The 22,305-nt window shown below is 41.0% G+C and overlaps 1 protein-coding gene across 13 annotated transcripts in view; it reads left to right on the top strand.

The window, feature by feature from the left end:
• ncam1a (neural cell adhesion molecule 1a) overlaps window positions 1-22,199 on the top strand; it is a 231,807-nt gene extending 209,608 nt beyond the window's left edge. For 5 of the 13 annotated variants that reach the window (XM_069145824.1, XM_069145827.1, XM_069145826.1 and 2 more), the window contains 4 exons: window positions 9,730-9,937; window positions 10,753-10,869; window positions 12,208-12,666; window positions 17,511-22,198. In XM_069145824.1, the coding sequence (XP_069001925.1) occupies window positions 9,730-9,937; window positions 10,753-10,869; window positions 12,208-12,666; window positions 17,511-17,631 (905 nt within the window). In that variant the 3' untranslated portion in view covers window positions 17,632-22,198. Of the gene's footprint in view, window positions 1-2,274; window positions 5,051-9,729; window positions 9,938-10,752; window positions 10,870-12,207; window positions 12,667-17,510 lie in introns of those variants that run through there. The other 8 variants (XM_069145834.1, XM_069145835.1, XM_069145830.1 and 5 more) reach the window with 4 other exon arrangements.
• The last annotated feature ends 106 nt before the right edge of the window (window positions 22,200-22,305 follow it).

Raw genomic sequence — 22,305 nt, 5'->3', positions numbered from 1 at the left:
TCCTTCCAGGTTTTATAACATGAGGTCACTCATTCATCCATGTCGCCCACTTGACCTTCATAACCAGCTTCTGTTTTTGGATGTGTGGTTTTTGCATGGGCCGTTCTCCCTGCCATGACCAGTGGTGTAATGGTGGCTGAAGAAGCAGTTCATTGCCCCCGCCCCCTTTTTCCTTTCAACTCGTGTGCACGTTCACACCGAAAAGCTGCGTGAAGTATTTTTAGCGGCAGACATGTTAAGTGTTTGTGCAGCTGAAGAATCGTGACAACAAACATCATGTTTTTCTTTGTATTTAACCAAAAAAAGAGCTGCCACATGTTTAACAACACCTCTATTTTTGACACGTTGATCACGGCTCTTTTGTCGGAGCTGCAATATGTGAATCCTTTTTCAATCTTCTGGAATCATCTTCTACTACACAACCACATTTCCAACATAGGAGGGACGCTGTGTAAAATGTAAATAAAAACAGAATGCAATGATTTACAAATCATGGAAACCCATATTTAATGGAAAAATAGACCAAAGACAACATATGAAATGTTGAAACAGAGATGGGTTTTTGTTGTTGTTTTATGAAAAACACGTTTAGTTTGAACTTCATGTCAGAAACACGTCTCAAAAAAGTTGGAACAAGGTCAGCAAAAGAATGAAAAGATTGTGTAAAGCATAAAAAAGCAAACACCTGGTGATACATGTGACAACCAGTTAGGTTCATAAGAGCATCCCAGAGGCAGAGTCTGGCGGAAATAGTGCAAAATAATGATCCTCACTGTAAAACTACAAAGAATTAGTGGATTTAATCTTCTACGGTTCATAATATCATTAAAAGATTCAGAGAATCTGAAGAAATCCCTGAACACGAGGGACAAGCATTAAAAACACTATTCTGGAGTGGAAATCACTGCATGGGCTCAGGAACACTTATTAAAATCGCTGCATCTTGTTGAGCAGCTGAAATCCTCTATTAGGCAAGAGTTGGACAACATTTCATTTTCAAAACTCCAGAAGCTGGTCTTCTCATTTCCCAAACGTTTACAGAGTGTTGTTAAAAGAAGAGGTGATGCAGCTCAGTGGTGAACGTCACCCTGTCCCAACGTTTTGCTGGCATTACATTCAAAATAAGCAAATATTTTTCATAAAACAATAACGTTTGATATGTTGCCTTTGGTCTATTTGCAATTAAATAAGTTAACATGATTCGCAAATCATCTCATTCTGTTTTGATTTACATTTTACACTGCGTCCCAACTTTTCTGGAAACGAGGTTGTATATATTTCACTAAATTGCAGCATCAAACATGTTTTAAAGGAAACTTGAAGTGCTGCTCGGATCAGTTTGATCAGCAAATTGAAACACTTCTAATGATTGTATCTGCAAAGTTGCGAAATCACTCGAAATGCACCAAATTCATGAACAGTCGCTGATGCAACCAGAGTAAACGGATCCGGCATCATTAATCCAGAAGGCAGCTGATGATTGGAAATTGGATTTTCTTTTAGTCAGTCGCTATATCGACATTCACTGACGCACCGAACAAAATGTCGAGGCCCTGCAGCGTCTATCGTTCCTCCGATAATCTCCTAACGGGCATCCAAGACGCTTTGTGGGGGTGTTTATGCAACACTTTCCTTTACCTGACGTTACACCTCTGGCCATCATGAATGACTCTTGTGGATGTTTTCCTGCATCCACGTCGTCGTATCCTGAACTGATCTGAACCCTTGAAAAAAAAAAAAAAAACCTCTCTGTGTTGAAGCCTCGACTGCAGCGTGTTTGAAGCGTCTTCCTTATCGATGTCACCCGCCCACCTCCTCCATCTGTGTGACTGACACCCCCCCCCCCCATTGCCTGCCATCAACCACGTGTCATCCGCCATGCTTACTAACACGCTACGACTTTTCTTTTTTTTTTAGTTCGATCCCCTTAACTTCCTTTTTTGTTTTTTGTTTTTTTACTCCTCAGTTCAGCCTCTAATAACCTTTCAGACTTGTGTATCTGTATTTCTGACCTATTTTTCTATCTCTCTCCCTTCTTTTTCCCCTCTTATCTCTCCTGCTTCCCTTTTCTCCGTGTCCTCTTCCTGTCTTCATGTGTGATCTTCTTGGGCACCTATGGACCATGACATTTGCCATATACACAAATTTCTTTCTCTGTTTGTGTTTCTTTTTCTATTATTATTATGTTATTTTTCTTGTCACACTTTGATTATCACTCCAAAAAAACAAAAAACAAAAAAACCCCTCTTGGTGGATGTTTATGGATAACCACAGCCACCCTCGGTTGCCAAAGCGTGACGTGCAGTCTGGCAGCCGTCCTGCTGTCCACGCTGGCTGCGCTCTGGCTCTCATAAACTGATTTCATTCGAGGAGAAAGAGGAAAAGTCTGAGGCTTTAAAAAAAAAAAAGAAAAAAAATCGGCGGCGCCCAGACTCCTTTGCTTTCTATGCCTTTTGACCCTTGTGCAGCCACACACAAGAAAAAAAAGAGATGAAGAGTCGAGACATTGGTTTCATGACGTTATTACAGGGTGCTCAGTACTTGCATCATTCTCACGGTTTTTTTTTAGATTCTGTTGATATTTCTTTTCGTTTTCATCTGTTTTCATGTTGTTTATGACTAGATTCAGAAAAGGGTGAAAAACTTTGGAGGTTTTTTTTTGGGTCAAAGCTGGATTTTGGGTGCTTAGACAAAGTATTGTAGCTTTGTTTTAGATTTGATTAGTAACACATTCATAATGCCTTAATGTGATCTGAAGAGGGATTATAATAACCGTTACCCTGCTCTACAGTGTTTTAACCAGACCTTTTTATTTTGGACTGTACTGCCTATTAAAAACAGACACATCATTCCACTGTGATGTCACAAAATGACGTAAAAAGCATGAACACTGCATGAGAGCAGACACCAGGCATGATCCAGTATTCATGAATGTGCTATGCAGCTGCTTCGACGCTCCCTGGTCAAGCATTATGAATGTGTTAAAAACAGGAGACGAGTGCAAATGCCGTGCCTAATTTCTGTTTTTTGGATACAAGCTTGAAATGTAAAAAGTGAGGGAGAGAGATTTGATATCGGTTCTGGTCAGAGTATTGTTGTTGTTTTTTTTCTTTACTTTTCGACATATTCTTTGCTCACGTCGTCGTCGTCGTCGGGAGAGGGCAGGAGGTCGTGCAGACAAACTAATCATGTTTTGTGACAAAGTGTACATACTCTTTTCAAACTGATATTCAAGAAACACTCGAGCTCGGCTGTTATTTTGACGATCCATGTTTCTCTTTTTACCTGAAAGCAGAGAAATGTCAGAAAAAAAGCGAACGCAGCAGCTGTCAAACACAAAAAACAAAAACAAAAACAAAAAAATTTCATTTTCAATAATGTGAAATTATTTTATTCTCTGAGACATTTTTGTAAGTGCATATCAGTGTGTTTCCATGTAACCATTGTAGGGTTGAAATAAATTGTGTTTCTTTTTCTTTCATGAACATAACGGCTCTGAGGCTTTAGCGACTAAACTCACTAAGATATGTGGCACAACGGTGGCGGGAAGCTGATTGTGAAGCTGATTTTTATTTTTTGTTATTCCTCTGGAGCTTTAACAAAATGTCTGTATTCTGCATTCAGTGTTTCATCACACCACACATGACTGTTAAACCCAGAAGATTAGAGGCTTGGCTGTAGCCAAACTGAAGGAGAGGAAGTTTGCATTTTGAACAAAACAAAAAAGGAGCAAATGGTAAACTGTATAAAGTATGGAGGCTTTGCAGCTTTACAGCACAACGAGATGCACGGATTTTATATGCAACTGTTAGATAAACATTAGAATATAATGTGACATGCAGCAGGCAACTAAATTCCTAATAAAAAGTAGTAAAGCAAGATTTTTTTTTTTTTTAGTGTTCTGTCAAAAATAGCACAAAAATTGTATTATTCCAAAATAAAAAAAATACAAATACTTTTATTATTGCCCTCCAAAACAGCCCATGTGAGTTTTCTGATCTGCTGTCACAACTGGCCAAACAACACTGATTTTCAGTGACATTTTGAGAAGGATCTTTATTGGCATTTTGAGATCTGATGCCAAAATATTCAAGGTTCAGAGTAAAAAAAAAAAAGACTTCCTCACTGTAAAACATAAACGTGTCGTTTAAGGCATTTATTCTTAAACGACAAGTGACTGTCTATCTAGCTTTCAGTAAAACTTCACTTAGGGGTGAATGAATTATCGCGACTTCATGCATTAATACGCCGTGAAATCATCAGAGTTCAAAAATGATCTCATGCATGAACAACACATGGATCAAAGCATGAACTAAGGTGAGTGTATCATCAATGATTATGATTTATTAATAAACATCATCAGGATGAATTCTGCAGCACAGAGCGCATGATGACATCATCACTAAGTCGGCATCAGTTCCTCATGAGTTCATCGTGTGTGTGAAGTGGTGAACGTTTTGATCTTTACTGTCCGATGTGGTTAAAACTGCAGGACGTGCTGGAACATGTGAGAACAATGAATATGGGAACAAATGTTTTTCAGTTATTATGATGTCTGAGTTATTATGTATTATGTCTTATTCATAGTAACCTGCAGGGAAATAGACACACCTGAATAAACCACAATCACTGATGATGCACTCACCTTTAGTCGATGCTTTAATTCATGCATGAGATCATGAATGATGATTTCAGGAGGTATTGATGCATGAATTCATGATCATGAATGTACCCTGACTGTAAAGTGTTGCCATTTAGTTTCGTGGGACGACAATCTTGTAGTTGAGGAAGTGGAGCACCACCTTTAGGACATTTTAAAAGTTCTTCTTTAACACTTATAACCCAGAGTTGGAGATTTTAAACATGGCTACCAGACTGAAGCTCCTCTATACAGTTTGCATTTGTTCAGACTTTTGCTCTGCAGCTTGTAAAAACCGCTGCAGAGTCACGAGATGCTTCGATAACGAGATCAGAATCAGCTACAGCCACGATCAACAACATTTCAATGTGAGAGAATTAATAAAGCATTGATACATTTTCAGTAATCACACAGATGTGAATGGTGATTGTTTTTTTCTGGAGAACATCGTCGAGGCTGCCGATCGAGATTTACAGACCGAACCGCTTTAAAGCAACAAATCCCAGTGGTACGACCCCCCCCCCCCTCCCCCTCATCCCCTCACCCCCACCCCACCCCAGCAAAAAAATAATCTGATGCTGTTAATGGCTCTCCAAATGATGCGGTGCAGATGGGTTGGTGTTTGCTGTGTCCACACGTGAGAGTAACCCACTTTTTCGACACGGTGTTGAAATACAGCAAATATTTTGTATTTATTTTTGCTCTCTTACCGAGTGAGGGTTTAATATCACCGTGTACCTGACTTTCCATTTACCAAAAAAACCAGCCACTCACGAGGGTTTATTCGGAGGAGTGTCGGTGTGCAGCGAAGAGCACTTCAGCTCCAAATAAGCAGTTGTTTTTTTGCCCGTCTAATTTTTAACCTTTGATGGAGCCTGTGGAGGTGAATGTTTTTCGAGAGGTTCTCTGAATGTGCCTCAGGATGGAGAAGCATCATCAAACTGGCTTGATTCGACCTCAGGCGCATGCAGCTAGAATAACACTTACATTTAATGCCTGGCTTCTGCAGACAGACAGGAGAAGATCTATAGGCAAATATCTGTAGATATTACGTCGTTTTTTTCGAGGTACTTTCCTTTTGGTAGTTTTATTTTTCCGTCACGGCCTCCTGGACTTCCTGAAGTCAGTTTATTATCCCCGGCACCGCTGTTTAATCTCAACAAACTTCTGTCATCGGGATAATAAGAGCTCATGACACCCTCGAGGTCTTCTCTGTCAGTCCGTCCCTCCTGTTGTTCATCAGTGCCTACTGAGTGATGATAGCCCTGATCAGTGCAGAGAGATTTTCATTTCTGCTAATCAGGATCTTCATCTAAACGTCTGCATCACACTCGCGTTGCATATAAAGAAGCGAGAATATTTGTGCTCTGTGCGTGCCGACGACAGGAAGAGCTGCCGGAGACGTATCGTCGTATCTCCTCCTGCCTCGAACGTTTCTTCTTTCTGTCAGCTGACGAACATCATGAGATGTTTAAACCAATAGAAGCTCAAATCAAATACGCAGATGTGTATTTATTCTGTCATGTAGAAATGTTCCTACGTTTTGTCTTTCATCATCTTAATTTGTCATTTTTTCACAACTTAAACACACGCTGCTTATTTCATGAAACAGTGTGAAACCTCCTCAGTAATCATCTCAAGATCATCTCTGGGCTTTGAATTAGACACGTTAAGATTTCAACTTTTTCCTCTTAATGATTTCTCCCCTCACTTTACAGTATATTTTCTACTGCATGTTTTTTTTAAAGCCAATATGCACATCAGCCTGAAGCACTCGCTGCTACACCACTAAGTCAAATCATCATTTAAATGCTTGAAGTCCCATCGAGCCTTTCTCTCTCACACACAGACTCACACACAAAACCACACACACACACACACACACACACACACACACACACACCTTCCTGCTTGAAAAGTCTCCAGAGATCTTAATCAGTCAGAGAGGGAGCCTTGTCACTTGAAAAAGAAGACAGAGTGTGCAGCTGATGTTGTTTTAATGGTGGTGCAGCGCCACACAGTGGCAGCCTCTGATGGAGGAGACAAACATGGAGGGAACTTTTTCCAGCCACGTGAGGTCAACGGGGTTGTCCTGCAGGATGTTTTTAGAATTACAACATATTTCTGCATGTTTAAAACATGCTTTCCAACCTTAGTTTGTAACCACGGCGCCACCAGTAGTCAGTGTTTGATGTTGCTTATAAGAATCAGTATCCACTCTGTGAATGCATCCTCCAGTGCTATTACAATAATAATATGGAAATGACCTCCTGATATAAAGCTTTTCCTTCAGTGCACGAGCACACAGCTCTACGGAGCGCCGATGCTGGACAGTTGAGCGCTTATTGATTTCTCAGGAATGTGTGGTTTTCAGTGAAATTAAGGGTTCATCACAGGCGGCGTGTTATCAGCGCTGCTCTGGGGAAGCAGCTCAGGACTGTACCTGACGAGCCTGTAAAAGAGAAATGATTGTGCAGTCCATCCCGACACGCTCAATAAGACCCCCCCACCCCCTCTTTGGCAGTGAATACACGCCACTTGATTTATTGTGCCTGTTAAAATGCAAATGTTCTGAGCAGGAAAAAAACACAAGTGTTGTTTGTAACAGTGAAGTCACCGATCAGCACATGGAGCTGCAGCACCGGCCTGTTGTCTGATCACAGCCATCAGAGGAAATTTAGATGTGATTTTACAGTAAATACATTTTATTTTAACATCTCCAGGAACCCTAAAGATGACTTTATTCTGTTACAGTCTGCATTTGAAGACTGAATATATGTTTAGAAAACGGACCAACATCACTCACTTGTTTAACAGTGTGTTCAGACAGCGCTTGTAAACCCGCAAAGTCTGCAATGTTTACGTGTTGATGGTAAATATGTCACGTAAAGTCACTGCAGTATGTAAATAATAGAAGTCAGTGCTTAGACGTGTCCGTGGATTTACAGGATAATGAAAACACGGAGAGACAACATGCATCTCTGAACTCGTCAACAAGTCAAATGTTTTTTTACAGGTTAGCTTGTTGCCCCAAATTATATTTAATTAAAAAACATGTCTCTTATTATACTATTATGCATTAGTGCATGGTCACAGTCACTAACTGGATTAAGTGGGATATTACAACTGCTGTACATGCAACAATTGCACACAAAAAAACTGGCACATTTTCCTTTTCTGTGATGATTTATTCCACATATGATTAATCAGCTTTGCAAATTGACAGCTTTAGACATTATTACACATAAATTTAGTGGAACTGACACTTAAATCTTGATGTTTGCCGACGATAGTTTCGTTCAAAGTCGGTTGTGCTGCAGGAACATCGTGTATATCTGATGATAACCACGAAAACGCAATGAACATCACTTACGACCATTTCAATGCCATTTATTTACGTTCGAGTTTTGACCGTATGCTGCAGACTGTAAACATCGAGGCGGCCACTTTGAAAAGCGTTTCGTCCCCCAAAGACACAATCAAATGAGGAAGGTTCAGCTTCATGCAAACCATCCGCTAACAAATCCGCTCGGTCTGATTCACCCTGCGAAAAGAAACGTGGTCGTTTTCTGCAGTTTTTCTGCAATAAAACTCGAAGTGTTAACGAGACCGTGAGGAGATGCACTGCCCGGGAAATGAACTACTTCCTCCTGTAAAGTGGCAACGAGAGAAAAATCAATCAGTGTTGGGTGTCTAAATTACAGACAATGAAGAGAGATGACATATGAGATGCTTCTACTGATGTAAAACTGTCATTGATATTTATATTTAAAGCTGTGAGTCAGTAAAGATTCCTCCTGTTCGTCCTGTGGTGGTAAGTAGCTCCTGCTCTGTCCCTGTAAAATCAAAACCCTGCGAGCCCTGCCTCCGAATGTTTTCAGACAGTTTCATGTGATTCTTCCAAACGTAAATGGAAACATCGTGCAGCTAATTGCTCTGCAGTTTCCTGGACAGTGGTGTGTCCATGCAACTGTGTGTGTAACATTTGGAAGAGTCATATTTTAAAGAAATGTTTGCTTAATTTGTTAAAGATCGGGATGCACTGACTGATGTCACTGAAACAGAGCATGGATGGATGTTTTTTTTTTATTTTATTTTATTTTTTTATTCCCTGAAAGAACCATTTTGTTAAATGTGCCTGCAGGCTGCATGCAAAGACGGAAATCTGGCCCCCATGTATTTAGTCTGGGTTTTTGCAGAAATGTCGTCGAAACGCCAAAAATGAACGATGACGGCTCAGAAAGTTCCTTTAAATGCAAAGCTGCAGAAGCCTGAGCTGCCTTGACCTCCAAATCCTGTTTACTCCATCCCGTCTATGAACTGCATGTGCATTTGTTAATTCATCTGTGGGAGAATAACCTGTATTTTTGCATGTGTTGAGATAAACAGCTGCTGAGATAACTTTTTTTTTTTTTTTTTTTTTTTTTGTTAACCTTTACGTTTCCTCAGAAAGTTTTTCTTTAGGAGCTGATAAAAAAATAAAAAAATAAATTAAAAAAACCGTAGAAAGCTGTTTGTTTGGTAACTCTTTTTGTAGCGTACGATAAGAGTGGTAAGTGAAGAGCTGACCTTTCACCCACATTCTTAGTATTACCTTCAAAATAAAAGTCTGCTGTGATGATTGTTTCCCTGTGCTGTGCTGCTTCCTCAGTAGATGGTAGACATGTATGCTTTAAAGATTTCCTTTCTCGATGTCACGTGTAATATTCTGGCCTGTTATGAAAGTGCAATAGGAGCTTCAAGAAAGTGATGCTCTGTCGAGCTCCAGATCCAGTTTATCGCCTTCATAACGACTGTGTGTGTGTTGGAAACGTCTGTGATTGTGCTCGTGTGTGACATTGAACGCCTCGAGTGTGTCGGCCGTCGTGATGTTTCAGAGTAAAGTTGCAGAGATTCACTCGACGACGCGCTCGAGCTTTGCCGAGCTCTGACTGCCTTCCTCATCGTCTCCCTCTCCCTCTCTCTTTTCTAACTTTCTTCCTCTCCCCCTCTCCTCCACATTAAACCCCTCTCCTTCCTCTTCTGCCTGTTTTCGCTTGCGTATCCCCTCTCCCTGTCCTCGCACCCCCTCCCCCCCCCCTTCCCTGCAGACGCCACCATCGCCGGCTCGGGCCTCGGCACCGGAGCCATCGTCGGCATCCTCATCGTGGTCTTCTTCCTGCTGCTGGTGGGCATCGACGTCACCTGCTACTTCCTCAACAAGTGCGGGCTCCTCATGTGCATCGCCGTGAACTTCTGCGGGAAGGCCGGCCCGGGCGCCAAGAGCAAGGACATCGAGGAGGGCAAGGCAGCGTTCACGTAAGTGTTGTTTGTGTTGTTCTTTTTTAAAAGCTGAATGGATTAACGTGGGAATATTTACTCGTAGTAACCACAGACTCAATATACAAGTGTTCGTAGCTTCCGGTTCTGGAAAAGGAGGCCGGTGCAGAAGCTGCAATACCAGCGAGTGCCACTAGAGGTCGGCTCCAAAAAGCCTCCGGCTCCATAGACTCCCATTCAACTTCTCTCATCAAATCCAAAGTGAATAAAATGTGTCCATCAGTTATCTCGGTGTTGTTAGCTAAAGTCACTCCTTCTTATTAGTTTTCTGGAGGACCAACAAGAAGATCTTCCAGCTTAACAGGATTTATTTATTTCTCGAGAGACAACTATTGGCAGTCATATAATATTGACAACAGATTATCCTCATAACCATCTGATCATATTATAAAGCAGTTATTTCATGTTTGTCTTTGTGTGAACAGTAATCTGTTCTTTATATTGGACTGTCTCATCATATCTGCTGTGAATAAATACAAATAAATAAACAGATTCATTGAAAGCGACATGTGACACGTACAGCGCTGCAGAGACGTACGGAGATGTTTTGAACCTGAGATCTAAACGTGTCGCACACAGCGAGCGAACACTTGAAAGCTGAACACAATCAGAGAGCAGTGAGAGGATAAGAGCCGAGCCCGAAGGCCCGGGGGAACGAATCAGATCTGCAGCTGGAGGACGAGCACTCGCTGGAAGTAGAGAGAGTGTTTGACAGTTTAAAGGCGGTTTGCATGTGTTTGTCCTTTTATTTAAACCCATTAGTTTTACATTCTCCAACTGTCGGTTTCCTTCAGGAAAGACGAGTCTAAGGAGCCGATTGTTGAGGTGAGGACGGAGGAAGAAAACACCCCAAACCAGGAAGGGACGGGTCCCACCGAGCCCAACGAGACCACGCCGCTGACAGAACCTGAGTGAGTACAGAAGCTTTCAGGGTGGTGGTCCAGATTTATCTGCTCAGTATCTGGTTGGAGAGGTTAATCTCTGCAAAAGATATCCAGAGGTCAACATTCAGGAAGTCTGGATCACTGAACCAGGATGTGGGCCATCTTAATTTCAGGGTTCCCACAGGTCAGGGAATTTAGTTTGCGTGTTCAAATTTGAGTTGCCTTTTATGAAAAAATGATATTTTCCATATAGTCTTTTTATATATATTACGTTATTGCAGGCGTTTCCCGTATTGCCTGAGTGGTTTTATCCTCTTTCTGGTCATCGACAAGCGGAAAACACTTCAGTAAAGATGTGTTAGGAAAGCAAACATGCAGGAAAATGTAGATTTAAAGAGCTTTGAATCCAAAATGATGATTTCCAGTGAGAACCCTGTAAATTTGAATTTATTTTGATTGCTGTTCCACAATTTGCAAACTGTATGTTGGGAAAAGGTTCAAGCATCCCTGACTCAGGACATCGAAGTTAAAGCTGATGGTTGTTTTTACAAAAACTGAGTTTCAAACAACTTAATACGTTTTTGTTGTTGTTGTTGTTGTTGTTGTTGTTGTTCTCAGGATTTTCTTCCTAAAAGTAAAGTAACGTTCTTTAAAAGCATTTTAAGAAATGTTACCACGAAACATTTTTACAATGTTTTTAAAGATCCTTTTTCTACACCAAACTAATTTGGGAATAATAATCCGACAGTGTTGTGAAAACCATTTTAGGAATATTAACAAAATAGATGTTTTTCTATTTGTAGAGATCGTTTAGAAAAACAACCAAAACTCAGATTTTTCTGCTGGAAATAAGTTTAAAATGCTGCATAATATAAGTGAAAAAATTGTATCTGGTTTAATTTGAGAGGTTTTACAATTACTTCTCTACATTTGTGTGGCTCTTTAACCTGATCGTGACCCTACGGTTTATAGAAACCTGCGTTCATCAGATCTAATCCAAAGTGAGGAGACGAAGAACAAACGCCGTCTTCCACTGAATCTCTTCTTTATAGTGTAAAACACATTAGTGTCACAGTCCCCTGTAGTTTGTTGTTGGTATATTTTCATGTTTCCCCTCCACAAATATTTAGTTTCTAACCTTTTGACTGTGCAGACTTTACGTTTCCCAGGAGCACTGACTCTGCCTGGTTTATGCCTCGACCTTTGACCCCTTTATTTCTCTTGCTGTCCTTTTTGGTTTTGTGTTTTTTTTTTATTTTTATTCCTCACTTTTTCTGGCTGTATGCTTCCTCCCCTCCTCCTCTTCCTCCTCCTCCTCCTCCTCCCCTCCTCCTCCTCCCTTCCCCGTCCTCCCCCACCGAACAGGCCCGCCGCTGCAGACACCCCCTCCATGGCGGTAAAGCTCCCCACTGCGACCGCTAACTCGCTCACTGAGAGCTTTAGCACGGCGCAGAGCAGTCCTGCTAGCGAGAGCACCACACTAACCGCCAGCGCCTGCAGTCCCAGTAAACCGGCCCCCGCCGAGTCCTCCCCCAAAACCGGCCCCGCAGACCCCCCCGGTTCTCTCAAAGCTAACCCCCAGCCCGACGTCGGGCCCCTGGTCGACCTCAGCGACACCCCTAGAGTCGCCCTCTCGTCCGACCCGACCCCCCCTGCGTCAGAGCCCGTCGGCCCTCCCTGCGCTAACGCTCGGGGGCCACGGGGCCAGAGTGACTCGGTCAAAGCCCCCGACAGCAGCCAGAGTCAGGACACACAGGTAGACGGCCCGACCCAGGACGGCCCCAAAGCCCCGAGCACAGACTCCACCGCACCGGCCCGACATGAGTATGAACACCTCCGTTTACGTCTTTGATTGTCACCTCGCATCCTGCTAGCATCCTGCTAGCATCCTGCGGTCTGATTTAAAGGAGAAATTCACCCTGAAATGTAAATATTAAATATATTTCATTTCTATCAAATAAATACAGGCATGTTTCCAAAAACAGTCAAAGTTTGAGGCATTTTTGTTTGGACGTGTTTTCAAACTAAACTAAGTTCAGTTTTAGCGTAGCGTCTCTGCTTTTCTTGAGTTTTTAATTATTTTTACTGATTTTATTCATGTTTGAGTTGAAGTTGAATAATTCAGAGGCCGAAATCTGCAGCTGAATGACAGAAACAGTTGATTTGACTGACCTCGCATTAATTTCACATAAAAACAAGAAGCGAAAAGCCTCAAATAACGTATCTGAGATCAGATGAAGATGTTATTTTTCTTTATTTTGTGTCTTTGAATTATAAAAGGAGCTCAAGTGTGAAAAAAAACAAAACAAGTTTAAAGCAGCAAAATATTTCAGTGTCTTGAACTTCCATTAGTGGTAGGAAGCAGCGCTGCCTCGAGAAGCTCCTGGTGGACCGGATCAAACCCCGAAAACACGTTGAGCTGTTAACTTTATTACCAGTTTTAAATATTGTCGGAGATTCCAACAATCTGCATTATATCTGAATGAAATGCAACTAAAAATGGGGTTTCGGTTTAAATAAAGAACACAGCTTCAAAAGTAGATAGTAATGCGGTATTTACATATTTTAATACTCACACATTTTATCTAAAACCTTTTTTTCACGGTGTAAAATTTGCATTCTGGGAAATTAAATAAATATTAACCAAAAAAGCAACAAACATGGCTGTTCGACACAAACTGAAAAACACTTGTTTGCAAACTTTTCTGGCTGATTATTAATTCTTGGAACATTTACAGGGTGAAATTGTCCCATTAATATTACCATGAGTGACACAGGAATATTATGGGATGCTACCAGTGCGTGCATGTCATCATTCAACCTCCACCTCCAGCCTGTTTGTTTGTTCGACAACCTCCGACCGCACAGCTTCTTCTGTTTCCCCCGAGTCATCTCGTTGTTCATGAGTCCTCCTCCATAGTAATTCTCACATGCATAAATATGAATAATTGTAATAGTGAGAAGATTTGAAATGATTTTTGGGGTTGATTGATCAGTTCATCGCTGAGATCATAAACAGAATCTCTAAATGAGTCAAACTGAAGAGATAATGAAGGAAGACGGTCTCCTTCAGTCAGGTTATCCGTTGCAGACGTCCATCATTGTTCAAGCACCTTTTCCTGCTTGGAATTTGAACTTTTACCGACATTTCAGCTGCATTCACCTTCATTTTAAAGCTGGCAAACACCCGATCTGATCTGAAACTCTGCTGAGAAGCTGTGTGCATTAATTTCTCACGTCTATTTGCTTTTTGTGTGACAGTGAAGAACTACGATGTTTTAAATTTGTTCACAGGATCAATGATTTTACTTTCATGACCTCGAAATCTTTGTCAACTTTTGTTGTTGCAGATGATCCGAGCATATCAGCAAATCTTTGCTCACTAAATAACATTTTACATCCATCACAGTCTTGAAATTGTCAGTTTTTCAACACTCAGATGCTAATTATTGAACAACCCGACGGAAACGACTTTCCATAAAAACAAAAGTACGTTTTAGGAGCACGAGACTGAACTGAAACGCAGGATTGAACTTCACGTACCTCCGAGATAATCTGCTGCTTTTTAACTGTCTAATGCTGCGTTCAAATGTTGTCGTATTTATCGCGTACACGAGAAGAGTCCGAATGAACGTGGTATTCACGATGTTTTCTGTGAAGCTTCCATTTCACGAGGTTGTGACGTGTTTACAGAAAGATCAGAGTTCATGTTTATTTGGATGTTGTAATTTTAGTCGAGTCGAGTTTGTCTTCATAACTTAGGTAACAGCCGAACGTCTGAGGAAAATGTTGATCTTCCCGACGCTTCTAGACGCCCTCCACGTTGTCGTTACCAACAGCGTTTTTACGACTTAGTGGAGCTCACGAGTTTCATTTGAACGCAGCATTTTGTACACGAGTGTAAACGCCACGCAGCTGAAACAAGGCACAGCCTTGTTTCTGTCGTGTTACAGTCAGCGAATGCAACAGAATATAATCAACAGCTGACAAATTAATACTTTAACGATCACATGGAAATAAAAAATGCAGCTGAGTGTTTAACTTGTTCATAGCTGCAGTACAAATACGTATAAATGAGGAACTCTTGTTCACTCGTGAGGCGAATAAACCGTTTTATGGTGGTGATGCCGGCGGTCTGAAGGGTTAATGTTTGAAGTTTTTGGCCCTGGGACTTTGCAGATGTTCCTGATTCCTGACAGCCTGTGAGGATGATGAGAAAGCTGTGGCAGAAGATGAATTATGGAGGCTTCATGACAGTCACTCCTCTCTCTCTCTCTCTCTCTCTCTCCCTCCCTCCTTCATCTCATATTTGGCTCGCTCGCTCGCTCGCCCGCCCGTGTGGCCAGAGGAAGATGTCAGTGATGAAGTATGGGGAGTTGAGAGCTGGTTGGAAGCAGGGCTCTTGTCAGCTCAACATCACCTTGATAAAACCCCCAAGTTGTCATCGGGGGGGATTTTTCTTCATAACTCTGACAGAAGTGAAGCGCGGCTCTCCCACTGATCTGCGCGGTGATCCTTCTTCAGCGTCCCGACACTCCAACATCCTGTCAGACTTCTTTTGGCTTTATTGGATTTCTGAGTGGCACAGGTCTCCTCAGGACTCATTTTCTCTGCTGAGAAGTGCAAAAAAAACAAAAAAAAAAGATCTGCAGATCATTTCTACAGGATATATACACCCTGACACATCTCATGGAGAGACAAGGAAGCTTCCACATGAGGTTTAAAACAAATTACAATTCTTCAGCGTTTAAAGAGCCTGTTTTACATGGAGCCTGCAGGGTTGCGTAAAAGCAAGCGCTGAAAGTACAGCAGTTAGAAGTGCAATTAGCTTCCATGAAAGCGGTGTAGTGCTCGTTGACTGGAGAGTCACGCAAATAGAGCTGTTAAACAGGAGTTTTACTGTTCGAAGGTCAAACGTTGCAGCGGGCTGCTTAAAGAAGAGGATGGATGTGACGTCCTGCATCCCGTGTTGAGTAAACCTGTGACGTTGTTGTCTTTGTTGAACTGAACTCTTTAAATTTTAGGGAATAAAACATGACGCAACGTCATCGTGAAGCCCCCCCAAGTTCTAGAGGAAATTTTAACATCTACAGCAGATTTTATTGAAGACAAGATTATAAATGTAGCGCAGTCGTTTCAGTGATATCATAAATAATGTCAGTTATTAGTCTGATGTCTCTTTGGTTGAAATATTATCACGATGACCAAACACTGAATACTAAGAGGCATGTGCTGTCATGTAAAAAAACCTGAAACATCAAATTCAAAACATCAAAATATCTAAATATTGACCACAAACTGTTTATAAAAGTGTTCGTAGCTTCAAGGTCTGAAAAATGAAACGGTTGCAGAAGTGTCTTCAGCTGCAATACCAGCGAGTGCCACCAGAGGTCGGCTCCAAAAAGCCTCCGGCTCCATAGACTCCCATTCAACTTCTCTCATCAAATCCAAAGTGAATAAAATGTGTCCATCAGTTATCTCGGTGTTGTTAGCTAAAGTCAGTCCTTCTTATTAGTTTTCTGGAGGTCCATCTGAAAATAATCCCTCATTCATTAGAAAAGAAGATTCAAAAAGACCTGTTTTTGGGGGCGTGTCTGTTTGATTGACAGGTCTGTGGTGCAGTCAGGTTAAATAGGAGTTTACTGCTATTGGTGGGCGGGACGTAGAGTAGTCGGGTTACCAATCAGATCAGTCAGAGCCACCGCTTGCTCCTCCCCCAGCTCGTCTAAATATGGTCGCTTCCTGCTCCGAACCGCTCAAACCAAGCCGGTACTGACAGTGAAAAATGAGCTAAAGTGTCAACTTTGCAAAATTTCCCATGTAGCTCACGGCATTCCTGCACCCCAAGAGATGCAGCCAGTGTTTTCCTGTTAACTTGTGCTGCTCCACGAACAGTAAAATTGTATTATGGTGAGGATGTGGGGAGCATTTCAGCCTCCAGCAGAGCTTCAGACTTCAGCCTTGTTTGTAGGAGTAATACTACATTATTTAAATCCACATTAGGAGCCACAAACATCACATCCAAGAAGAACCTACGATATCTCTCGTATAACTTTGTAAAATAGTCCGTACGTACAGTCTGAACTGTACGATCGCTATTTAAGCGCTGACACGGAGCACAGAAGAAGAGAAGACCGTACAGTTTTCAAAATGGAAAGCCAAAACAGCAGAAAACATTCGACTTAAGTGATGTATGGCTTTAAAGTCTCCCTCCATTGTGCCTCGGCTCAGTCCAGATGGTGTGTAATCCTCTTGTGCATTGTAGTTTGTGTTGTAGGGTTATGCCTCAGTCTTTCATTCCCTCACGCATTGTGCCTACTGTACCGGCCCTGTCTCATTCCACGTCAGCATTCATTGTTCCCGGAAAGTAGCTGTGACATCCATGTGCTCTTATTTGATGTCTGGCTAGGATAGTGAGCTTGATCCCATTATGTGTGAAATGCATTCAGTTCCAGGAGGGAAAACAAATTCCCTCAAAGCATCTTGCATGTTTTTACCCTATTTTTTTTTTTCCTCCTCCTTTCTTTGAAAAATGACACAAAAGGCAGCTCACAGCCGACAGTTTAGCTGTGAAAGAGAGACTTAGTGATTTGCTAACAAAATCTCCACTCTTTTCTTTTTTTGTCTTTTTTTTTTTGTCTTTCTCCGGTTCTCTTCTGTTTGTGCAGTGGCAAGACAGTGAAGGATGATAACACCAAAGGCGAGACGGAGGCGAAGAACGCCACGGCCGAGGTGAAGACGGTCCCTAACGAGGCGCCTCAGACGAACGGCAACGAAAGTAAAGCGTAATTTTTCTCCCCCCACCCCACCCCCACCCCGGGAGCAGGAGGGGGAAGCAGGGCGGTGAGAGGCTGGCTGGGAAGGTTTTTTTTTTTCGGGTTTTTTTTTGGGTGTGGAGGGGGGTTTTTAAGGTTACAAAGGGGGGTGGTCACAGTCACTGAAACCTCAAAGCAATTTCACACACCACCCCGTTCGTTGCATTAGAGAAAGAAAAAAAACAACAACAAAAAAAGCAACCAAAAAGAATAAAAAATTACAAAAAATGTAAAATACATCATGGGTCTCTTTCTACAGTCTCTTCTGACCAGGAATATGTAAAGACCTCATGCACTTGCCTTAGTTCCTTTTTACATCATTTTATTTGTTTATTTGTCACGGAAAAAAAAAAAAGAACAAAATTCACCCTTTTTTCTTGTATGTAATATTAAATTGATCAGCTGTTAAATACAGATGAGAATCTATACTATTGTCTAGATAACCACGGTTGGACTGTAGCTTTACTTCACAGATTACTGCCTTCATCATGCAAGACATGTACATTACCAACACTACTATTCTTTATGCAGTATGGTCATCATCGTGGTAATGGATTATGGGTTTTATTTTTTTTCTTTGTTGATATTTTTTTTTGTGTGTGTGTGTTTGAATAATGTGCAGACGTCACTGCCTATTTAGCTTCTTTTTTTTTTATGTGTTATTTCTCAGTGCTAGAGATTATTAGAACATTAGCATGCCTGTTTTTTTGCAAAGTATTGCTGTATTTCTGTACATGTTGCTGTCAATTGGTTTCTATTCCAATGGTTTTTTTTGTTTTTTTTTTCTAAAAATGTCATCTCCATGTGATACCTACGCGTACAGAAATCATGTCGCCTAAGAAATGAAAGACGACACCGGGGAAAGATTGATCATCCTTCAAATTATGTTTATATACCATTGGCCTTATATGTTTTGTGAGATACATCGCTGCATGGTTCAGGTTAAATACTGTAAATCATTGCGTCATGGGTGCGGTAAAATACAGAAAAAATAAATACAAAAACAAACAAAAGTACATTTTTGATAATTCAGTTGCAGTTTAAGATCCTTTAAAGCTCGTTTATTAAAAATGTGTCCCCATTGGATTTCTCTCAAAACGTATTTGCTGCTGCATTTTAACTGTATATGAATATAATCTTTAGGAGACAGGATTAGTTTGGGTTTAGAGGAAAAATGTCGTCACATTAAATATTCTAGATTTCTTTCTTCAGGGACTACATCCCTGTTGGAGTACTTCTGCCTTATGTTGTCTGAATTTGATGAAAACTCCTGGTGTATCATTTCTGTCTTAAGCATCCTTAAAACCCACCAGTCATTTGCTCATACCGCTTTCAGCCTTCATCAGTTATCATGTTTCCAAAATAGAACATGTCATCGATGAATATATTCTACGAACTGGACCAATGAAAAAAAAAGGATGCTGCAGGATGTAAATACTGGAAACCCGACTTAAAGTCCACCGTTCCTTCTTGGTAGTAGTGAATTAAGTTATATGAATAGATTCTCCATCCTGTCTTAAAATGAAGGCAACTTCCTGTTTGTAATTTTTAGACCCTCTGAGTTGACGAGGACCACCAGTTAGTTTTAGGAATTATAGCGAAGATGCTGAAGCGCCTCCTCTGTGGGCCGACTCGAAAACAAGGTGCCTGTAATGGGCCACAGCTTGTGTGTGTGTGTGCTGTTAAAACTGTCTAATGTTGCACCTTTATCTCCTTCTTCGTCACCTTTTCCAGAGGTTTCCTCAAAGCGTGTCCGATCATTTCTTTTCAGACACGTTTGGGCTTCACTGTGACTCCAAAGGCCACATCTGTTCGGTCAAAACAATTTCACTCGGACTCAGAAGTAGACATTTGTTATCGAAACAAAAAAACATTGCCTTTAGCCTTTTACAGCTTTTTGGCCCAACTCGTTCATTTCTTTGACACATTTTTCTGGGATATCACGTTCAGTTTTTGACGTGTTTAATCTTTGTCTTTGAGATTTCTGTACCTTTCACTGACTCCACCTGATCGCCTTCGCTGTTGTTTTGTGAGTGTGAGTTTGCGACATTACTTCTCCTGCCGTGTTGCTCTTTGAGTAGTTTGAGTCTGCAGTGATGTGGCAGGTATTGTTGTTTTTTCTAATTTCACCCCATCACTAAATTCTTAGCTCAAAATCCAGTTGCTGAAACTTCCTTGAAAATGTCCGTAAACTTGCAGATGATGCCAGTTTCTACCTCTTAGACCTGCCCGGATATTAAACACACTCAACTTGTTAAGTTGATTAAATAATACAAAATTGTTTATTTATTTTACATCTGAAACAACACTTGAAGGTGGCAGGAAACTGCATCTGGTTTTCCGGGGCTCGTCTAAATCTGGAAGTTTAGCTAATTTAGATTCAGATCTGGCCGATCCGACCGCGCAGGCCTTTTTTTTTTTAAAGGGGATTGTTGAAATGTAACTCAACAAATGAACATCTGGTAGAAAACAGTTTCTCTGTGTCTCCTACTCTCGTTACAAAGTCAGGTTAAGATAGCTAACCAGCAGAAACACTGCCGAAGCACAGCGGATTTCACCAGCGTCACGCTATCCGAGCCTTATCTCAGAAATACCTTAAAAAAAGGTCATGACCTTTCAACACCGCGTTACGTCTTGGTGAATAACTCAAACTAGGATAATAATTCACTTTTATTCATATAGCGACAAATCACAACGGGTTATTTCATGGCACTTAACACATTAAAGTGATTCAAATTTAGGAAAATGCCGATGTCATTGCTAGAAAAAGGTGACTTTGTTAGCCGTCTTAATTACATTATGGGTCAAATAATAAGTGTGAAACTGCCAAAATTGATGATATCTAACCCTTTTAAACTAATAAAAAAGCACACACTGTCTGAGGTCCTGAGGACTCCTGTGGAAAAGTCGTGCAACTCTGAAGTTTGGCCGAAATGAACTGACAGAGTCGGTGACTGTAAACGAATGTGCCCTCTGAAGTCGTTAGCATAGCCTGTCAGTGGTCCATCTGAATGAATAAATTAGGTGTTAAAGGTCAAAGAAGGTCAACGAAAAATGTTCTTCTCATAGCTGATTTGGATTTGGAAGTGAAAAAGGAGTACGCCTGACCATCTTTTTTTTTTGTTGTACAGTGTTCCTCCTACTTTAGACTGCGAGCTATAGTCCACTGTGAATGTGTGAGTCCATTGTGTCCTTTTGTCGTAGAGTCGAGCAGGTAGTTTTGATTGTGAAAAAGACGTAGCTGATAGAATTACAGAATTTTACAAGACGCCAACGTGCAGAAGTCCGACAGCAGCAAACTGGAAAGACACAGTGCCTTTGAATAAGAAAATGGTGGCATGCATTGGTTTCCTCTCAGTGTCTGCATTAAACGTTTCACATCTCCATCTCCCTGCTGAGTTTGCTCTTTCATTCACATCCCACCGTCGTAAATTCAACAACGCTTTCGTTAAATTGTCTGGTGTGTTTTGAATGGCTGCATCGGTGTGTTCTTGTATATATAAGGAGTTCTTTGTGGTCCTTTTTAAAGGATAATTCTGCTTTAGTACCGTTTGGATCTTGTAGGTTTGGCCATCATTTCTGTTGTTGTGCACAATGCTAACATAACTACAATAAATGATGGCCAAAAAAATTATAAACCCAGTATGAAGAGGATTTAAAAGAAACCATGACATCCATGTACAAGACACACTGACACTTTGCTCAGGTCCAATATTCTCTAAAATGTCTCAAATAGTTAGATTTGTCAGAAGCAAGCATGCAAAATCTATTCGAATTTCATTATTATTATGATCACAGTTTTTTCTACGGAAACAAAATAATGAATGTTCACGAATAGTATTGATCTTTTTCTGCAGGTGTTGTGTAACTGGTCCTGTTTCTCAAACGTTTGTTCACCGAGCTCTGAAGTGTAAATTTAAAAAGAGGAGGATGAGGAGGATGAGGAGGAAGGTGTCAAAAAACAAATTCGATTGTTTTTCTGAAATAGAGAGTAAAAATATTTACAACAAAAACCATGCCGGCTTTTTGTTGTTGTTGTTTGAAAGTCCTCTGAAATTGTGAGAGCCGTTAATGTGTACGTTTACGTGAAGTCTTTTTCTACCCTGAAATCCATCAGTGAAGGACGTCGGGCGAACCGCAGCCGTTCCTTTCAACACTTCAAAAACACCAGAATGACACAAGAAGAAGAAGAAGAAGAAGAAGAAGAAGAAGAAGCCCTGCATTTTTCTCTTTGACTCCACCAGTTGATTCAGACGGAATAAAAACATCAAGCGCTGCTCGAGGAGATTTTCAGGGTTTCAAAAAGATTTAAAGAAAAACATGCTTCCAAGGTTTCTCCGTCTCACGATTAGCATCATCTAACTTCTGCCTGGCGCTGCAGGTCGAACATCGGTCCGTCCTCTGTCCGTCCTCTGTCCGTCCTCTGTCCCCGGTGTAAATACTGACTGAGAAAAAAGGAAAACACATTTTCACTTTGCATTCTGCCACAAACTTTTGTGTTCAATAAAATTTAAGAAAAGAAAAACAAACACTGTAAAGCTTTTTTTCTTTGATATCAAGAATGCTAATCTCATTTGTGGCGCGTAAAACAGGCTTAAATACGATTTCAGCGGGTATATTTTTACCAACAATTATGATTAAACATAAA

Source organism: Embiotoca jacksoni, unplaced genomic scaffold, assembly GCF_022577435.1.
Source record: "Embiotoca jacksoni isolate LCO1_2020_lvr unplaced genomic scaffold, fEmbJac1.0.p SCAF_13, whole genome shotgun sequence".
Classification (NCBI taxonomy): domain Eukaryota; kingdom Metazoa; phylum Chordata; class Actinopteri; family Embiotocidae; genus Embiotoca; species Embiotoca jacksoni.
The sequence above is the reverse complement of the archived record's forward strand: the minus strand, read 5'-3'. Positions and strand labels throughout refer to the sequence as shown.